The sequence below is a fragment of the Corylus avellana genome, chromosome ca7, assembly GCF_901000735.1.
Source record: "Corylus avellana chromosome ca7, CavTom2PMs-1.0".
Taxonomy (NCBI): domain Eukaryota; kingdom Viridiplantae; phylum Streptophyta; class Magnoliopsida; order Fagales; family Betulaceae; genus Corylus; species Corylus avellana.
In genome coordinates this window covers 14016200-14024116 of record NC_081547.1, presented here as the reverse complement: position 1 = coordinate 14024116, position 7917 = coordinate 14016200, and the positions used below count along the sequence as shown (strand labels likewise).

General features: G+C 34.4%; 1 protein-coding gene across 1 annotated transcript; it reads right to left on the bottom strand.

Annotated features, from left to right (window-relative positions):
- Nucleotides 1–3448: 3448 nt before the first annotated feature.
- On the bottom strand, nt 3449–6113 carry LOC132187504 (glucan endo-1,3-beta-glucosidase-like). The gene is made up of 3 exons (XM_059601836.1): nt 5967–6113; nt 4957–5342; nt 3449–4160 (listed from the first exon to the last, which is right to left on the bottom strand). Exons 1-3 carry the CDS (start codon nt 6052–6054, stop codon nt 3594–3596), a joined length of 1041 nt encoding a protein of 346 aa, XP_059457819.1. The 5' UTR covers nt 6055–6113; the 3' UTR covers nt 3449–3593.
- Between the last annotated feature and the right edge of the window lie 1804 nt (nt 6114–7917).

Below are 7917 nucleotides of genomic sequence, written 5' to 3'. Positions count from 1 at the left end.
CCTCGGCTGGCCAGACCAGCCATCCATGGCGTCGTGAGTCACCTTCTTCGGTGCCGTGAGTCTCATTTTCTTGCCTTTAGGGTGATAAAATTCCTAAAGGGTTGACCTTCCACTTTTAGGTCGTAGTTTTGAATCCAAAATCGAGTTTTCAGGCATTATAAACGAATTTTGGAGCATTTGAAATGGGTTTTGAGGCAGGTCATGACGGGTTTGAAGAGAGTCACAGCGAATTTGAGGCGGGTCAAAATCGTGGGTCTCTGGCCAGATAGGATTTTTTAATTGAATCAAATATTTTAACAAACCTCAAGCATACCTGATTCTCCTGGGCTGGATATCAATAGCCCTAGAAGTAGCAATATGGCAACCATAGAAGGTTTCTTTCTTGTCTCAAAGATTGAGGCCATGAAAAAGAGGAAAAGGAAAACTATTGAGAGTAAATTTGCAATGTAGATAAGTCTATATATAGAGGCCAGATGACTCTATATATAGAGGCCCTACACAATATTTAACATGGTATCAAAGTCAAAGGTCATGGCATTGAACCTTGACTTCGTCAAATCACCTCCCATTTAAATTAAATATTTCATGTGTTGAGTCTCATTTATTAAAAGGGAATTTGAGCCTACACATGAGGGGGAATGTTAAAGTAATGGTTAAGTGATTAAATTTACTTCTTCCTATCAACTTAAACTTCTGGGATAACTGATAATTTAACAATGTCCGATCATTAATTCATGCATGATTACTAATTGACATTCATAACCAATCATTATGCTTAATTCATATTTATTTTGTGATATTTTCTTTGATCTTAATTGAGCATATATATATGGATGGAGGATACCCATGTGTATTCAGAATATTGTACTTGTTGAGCAAGGATTTTTTCGGGTTGATTTTTATACGAATGACTCATTTCAAAAAAAAAAAAAAAGAGTTCAAAATTTTTATTTTTTTATTTTTTTAACAGGGACTAATCCAATGATTCATTGGGACTGCTACATCAATATGGCGATATACTTGTGGAATAAAAATGTAGTCTTTAGACTCTATTTATACAGGGGTGGTCCTTGAATCAAATCTAAATGTGTTTTTGTCATTTTCATCATTACCTCTAGAGAGAGGCAAGTATGGATTAAAGCTAAAAATCCCAATGATATAAGGCCTTAATTGTGTTATAACTTTGTATGGCAGGTGATGTCATTGAAATCAAGCAGATCATTATGACCATAATAGATCTATGATAAATCTTTTTGTCATATCTCATCATATTCTTATTTATTAGGCTAATGTGAAAGTGCTCATTATCATTTTCTTCGATCTTTTTAGAACAAAGGTTGGCGTGGTAGGAAAAATGGGTACTACCATGCTTGCCTAGTAGAACGGGGTATGACAAGTAGCACGTCCATAGATTTATTAGCTATTGCCTTGAAAATTAAATGATTTTACAATCTTCCTGAACTTCTTAAACCCCCAGCCCATAATAGGATCCTCTCTATTTACCCCAACTCCCCTCACCCATATTAGCTATTGCCATAAATTGAATTTACTAAATTGACGTATGTTGTTGGAGAATTATGTTACTTTACACCAAAAAATGAAAAAGAAAAAGAAAAAGAAAAAAGAATGAGAGTATAAATTTAATCAATTAATTTAATTGGAGCAAGCAAGGCACCCAAAATAGGTTGGAGTCTCACCCAATAAGAATGAGTAGTTATCCTTATCCATCATTAATTGGTTAATGATTCTTATCCATCTATCTTTTTCTTTTGCGTTTTTTGGCTGGGGATTCTTATCTATCATACACCCTAATGAATAAAATCAATAATTATATAACATTAATGCACTAAATAAAATCCCAATGTGACATGCCGACCAATCTCATACTATGAATTTGTCCCATATAACTAAGGCTACTAGAATCTCCTAATTAAGGAATTATATGTATACTTAAATAAGTCAACATCGTTACTCTCTCCTTTGTAATATATGAACTTAATTATATAAGATATTGATATGGATTCATTTAAAATATATTAGTTAAATAATAAATATAATCTAATTATAGTTAAATTGTAGATATAATTTAAGTATATATATGGATATTGTTCGATATTCACATGCACCACATTGTGCCATAAAATATGAAGTGTTTGTGTGGAAGGTGTGTTGCAATATTCTCCCAACAAGAGAATAATCTTAAGCGGAGGAATGTTATTCAGGATGGGAACTGCTTCATATGCACAGGAAGAGTGGAGACAGTAAGACATATTTTGTGGGATTGCCCTTCTACCTAAGATGTATGGGGTGGAAGCAAGCAGATTTTTCAAAAGAGCTGCTGTACTGGAGAGAATTTTATGGAGGTGATGGAATATTTAATGGGGAAATGCAAGCTAGAGGACCTTGAGTTGGCGGGGATCATTGCCCATAAAATTTGGAAGCGCCGAAATAATGCTCTACATGGAGGAGAATTCTTACACCCGAAGAGGTTAGTTCAAGATGCAGAGGATTATCAAACTCCATTCTTAAGAGCAAATCAGATAGGGGTTAACCATGGGGAAGTACAAAGTTCGTCCATTTAGCTATGTTGGTCAAATCCCCCCAATGACAGCAACAAAGCTAATTGGGACGCGGCCATTAACACAAAAGAGAAGATGATTGGAATTGAGGTGATCATCAGGGACGATCAGGGACGGGTTTTTGAGGCTCTTAATTAGTAAGATACTACAAGCAGTTTTTGACCCAACTACAGCTGAGGCAATAGCGGCTCTCCATGTGGTGGAATTCAGTCGCAACACAGGTTTGAGACAAGTGATTTTTTAAGGGGACTCACAACACGTGGCTCGGGCCCTTTCAGAGACGGAGTCAAGGACTCAAGGAGCTATAGTTATGGGCAAGTCAATGATGATGCCAAAGTAGTCTTAAAGGGTTTAGGGAGCTGGGAGGTGTGTCATGTAAAGAGAGAATCAAATATGGTGGCGCACGGGCTAGCAAAGGAGGCAGCAAAATTTTTTTTCTAACATGGTTTGGCTTAAGGAAACTCCTAAATGTATTTTTGATTTAGTCAATTTAGAGCGTTTAACTCTTGTTATGTAAAGCTGTGGCTCTGATGTTCTTTTGAATGAGATCAGATTTTCTTAAAAAAAAAAAAAAAAAAAGTCAAATTTATCAATTATAATTTAAAATATGAAGTGTAAGGAATATTGGATATAAATGCCAATTAGTACTTAATCAAACATTAATGATCGATTGTGCAGGGCCTCTAAATTATTCAATGTTAATAAACTTTGAGACAAGTTTATGGCTGCCATAGTTATTTCTCTTTTATAATTTAGAAGAGTTCTTACTTTTTCTTTGTCTGTAAATCCATTTACAGTTATTTTAAGAAAAAATAAAAAATAAAAACATGAATAACAAATTATTTCAAGCAACTTCAAGCAAAAGGATAGAAAAACAAAAATACCTTCAGTCATGTCACATGTTTATTAGAAGAAGAATAATATTGTAGGTGCATGGATATTGATGGATACATGGGCTCTAAGGCACTCTTATTTAAACCAACATACATGCATGCATGTCTATCACATCTCTAATTAACCAAAGCTGGTGATTTGGTACTTGTTTTGTTTGTTAGGGAGGAAGAGACCAAAATGTTTCTCAATTTCCTCCGGTCCTTTTAGGTTTTCATCAAACATGGCAAATAAATAAGTTTCTATTGCTTGTCCCTGCTTCTTCGGAGTCCCGCCCTTCACATGATTAATTAAATTCTTGTAGTAAGTGCCTGCGTTATCTGCGCTAGCCGCATCACCGCCCTCGGATGGCCAGCCGCTCTCGGACACCACGATTTGCAAGTTTGGCGCACCGGCTTTCTCAAGAGCAGAGTAGTGAGCATCCACCATTGCATCAAAAAGATTCTGGTATCCAAGATTGCCATCATTTACCACCACACCAGGTGAAGTAAATAAGGCATATGGAAGGGAGATCTGTGAAGGGTTGCCGGTATAGCTGAAGTAGGGATACACATTAACTAGAAGGGGTGCTCCATTGCTGACAAGGAAGTTGACAATTGCTGTTATGTATGAATTTGCACTGTCGCTGAATGAGCCAGCCGATGGAGGATAGGAATTGCCCAACAATGTTGTGTCTATAGATGTTGACACCTGTTAGAAAATAAAGATGTGTGAATTTCAGAATTTCTGAAACCAGTCTTTTATAAAACTATAAGAGCAGTTTATAACCTTTGAAATAGCAGTTTATGATTGTTAAAAGATGATTGTTGAAACAACGGTTTTTTTTGTAAAATTCAAACAAAAAATATGAATGTTAGCATAGTAGTTGTATGCGAAAAAAAATGCACATGAAAATAATAAGCTTGTAACCATGGATGGAACAAGGAAATTCTATGGGAGGAGGCCAGCCAATTTTTTTTTTTTCGATTCTTTACAATTTTTTTATTAAAAAATATATTTTTTGGTTGTTTTCTATGAACTGAAGACTACCATAAGGGCCAAAAAAGTGGGCATTTGAAAGCAATCGCCAAAAATAAAAAATAAAAAAACTTAATGGGTATGGTCCAAAAAAATTAAGAATAGGGCCAAAAACTTTTATTGGATAAGGCCAAATAAGTTAAAAATAGGGCCAAATTTGGCCCTCTTTGGCCCAATTTGGACCTATTTTACTTTCTTTCTTTTTTTTTAACTTAGAATTTTTTTTTTCCTTATTTTGGGGGGATATATATATATATATATATAAATTCCTTGTGAATTGGGGTGGGGGGCGGTGGCCTATACAGGCTCCCCATTCCCTCGTCCTTGAGTACTAGCATGTGTCTATCCAAAAGTTATAAAGCACAAAAATTCTTCTATATTTTTAATGTGAGATAAAGTGTAAGACACAAATGGAGAGAAAGTTGAAAATTTGAAATTAATTTTCATGAAATAATTTCAAGTACCACACCTTTATTTGGTCCTGTAAACCGGCAACTGCAATAGCGTTATGAATGTTTTGTATGGCAGGTAGAACATACTGGGCTTTAGCATCGCCAGGATGCACTTCATTCCCGACAGCAATGTATTTGAACTTGACATCCGGCCAGTAGTTTCTTATGTTGTTCTGGACCCATGTTGTTGCTGCTGCAGCGTCAGTGAGGCCCTGAAGATCCTTGTTATGGATGCCGATGATGAGTTCTATGTTTGATCCTCTGAGGGCGTCGAGAGTTGTTGAATATGGTTCATATATACGCATCCTTCCGATGCCATTGCTTTTGTATAAATCTATTACTTCTCCATCAGATGGTAGATCATTGCCATTTTTTCCATTGCATACACCAACGGATTGTGCACCTGCATCCAAATTAATTATAAGGCCAAGATTTGATTAGGCCAAGATCACACCATTACACCTAGAGAGGCAGAACCAGAAATTTTGATGCCGCAAAAACTATAAAAATATCTTTTTGAAGGGGGAAAAAAAATTATGGGGTCTATGACTATAAAAATCATAGATTTTTAAAGAATGTTTAAAGTTTTGGACCATTAAACCCTTTTGTGACTTGAGAAGTGCTAGGGAGCCAAACATATGAACCCAAAAAAATTTTCAAATTGACGTGGCAGACAATGGAGAGTGAATTGCATTTTTTTTTTTTAATTTAAAAACCCTTACCATGTCAGTTTGGAGATTTTTTTGGGTTCATTTTGTTGGCTCTCTAGCACTTCTTTTGTGACTTTGTCCCATGCAGGTCCTAACTATTTATTCAAAATGAAAAAAAAATGAAAATAATATATATATATATATATATATATATATATATATATATATATATATATATATATTACACTACAAAAAAATATATATAAGACCTTTAAATCACTATTTATTCTAAAAATTTAAGCTTACAAGAAAGATTGAGCTGCTAATTACTAACGCGTGAAATATTTAATTGAAATGAACTATAGAGAGAAAGAAACCTGCTAATTCGAGGCCAGATATGAAGAAACCAAATAGAAATATGGGAGCCAGAAAGGCTTTGCAATTATTTGCATTGAATAAAGCCATGGATATGAAAATTGAAGGAAATGATCAGAGACCAACTCTAATTTATACCACCTACCACTTAGTACCCCTCCATTTATATAGAGGGGGAGTGCTTAGAATTGTAGAGTTCTAGACAATGTTGTCCCGTCAATCACTCCATCTATTGCAGGAAAAAAACACCAAAATTTTAAGAAACTTAATTACACACGTATAACATAAACCATAAAGTCTCTGCTACATCTATATATATTTGTCTGCATCCACATGCACTTATATACTTTTCTTCTTCACAAGTTTGGCATTTAAGATGCACCAAAACTTACTCCAGGATTTTGGAGGTGATCCATCCATTCTCCTCCCCTGCCTTTGAAGTCTAGCAATGTGATATAAATGTCTCAGCTTGATTAACGGTCCAGAATTATGGTCAATTGACAAGACTGACTTCTGACTTGAACTCTCTTAAAAAATCACCAAAACTGACACCTGTTGTAATTAAGATATCCATTTTGACAAGGTCAAGCTCACGTACTCGTACACATATATTGGAATGAAGACATATTATCGGCTTAGTTTTCGACCGAGCAATATTACTCTCTACACTCGTTTTATGTCTGTTGACTGTTGGTGTGACATAAGAATGATAACTCCTATTCCTGTATCGGATTTAGATCGTATCAAAGCATGTATATAAGATTATATTGGTAAATTCTAACTTGACTCATTTAATTAAACGAGTCAGACTTATCAACTCTACCCTTTTAATTTCATGTCGTGTTTGTAAGTTATGTTAAAAATTGTTAGCCCCAGTAAGTACCTTTTCATATCAACTATTTTCTTTATAAATTTAAAAAGAAAAAAATACTTAAAATACATCCTGTTAAGTGGTGTGAAATGTATATATCAAATGGGCGTAAAGATTTGCATTACTCTTTCAGCCGTGGTTGATAAGTTTACAGGGAAGTTTCTGTTCTGGTCAAGTCCAACTAGAAGAATATTCTTACAGCCAATAAATTGGATCCTATTCAAATTAAATGACTGTTGTCTGACTTCCAAAACCTTTATATACGCTGGTCCAGATGAATTTTAAGGCGTAAGGACTAAGGCGACGAATTTAAGTGGGGTGTTATTTTATAATATACTTTTTTTTATTTATTTAAATTACACTATGAATTATTGTTCATCTTTCTTTATTTGTATGTCTTGAAAAGAAAAGTAGCAAAAAAACATTTAAGTTATATTAAAGTTTGACTTTATGAGGTGATTAATGTTGTTATTATCCTTAATAAAAAAATTAAAAATTAATTAGGGGGTTTTTATTTCTCAAGGGGTTTTTTAAATACCATTTTTAAGAGTTTTTATTTCTTAAGGAAGTCTTATATTTTTTGGGGCCTAAGGTGGCCGCCTTAATTGCCTAGCCTTTGAAGCGCCACTGCTTGCAAGTCAGCAAATAGATTAAGCATTAAAGAGCAGCCTCAAGCATAAACTTATTCATGGAAATTAATATTCTAATACTCTCCACCAATGATTAATTAAAATAGAAGGTGAATTACAACGACAAGATTTAAACTTAGGATTATTAAATTACGAATTGTTCTGAAAGCTTAAGCTTATGAGAAATGGTACGTAGACTTAAATGTGGTTGTATTTGGCTAAAATCTTCTTAAGAACCACAAAAATGCTCACATCAATGTGGGAAGAAAGAAATGCAGGAAACAAATAAACAGAGGAAGATAAACATTCGATCTTGTGAGTACAATTTTTTAAGTACAAGGTTTCCTGGGATAATAAGAATTGGAGAGCATTGGTTTTCTGATTGAGTGCTTTCTGAAATTCGTAGAATTTGGACATGCAATATTGGTGATAGGTCCCAAATAGATAATAGAA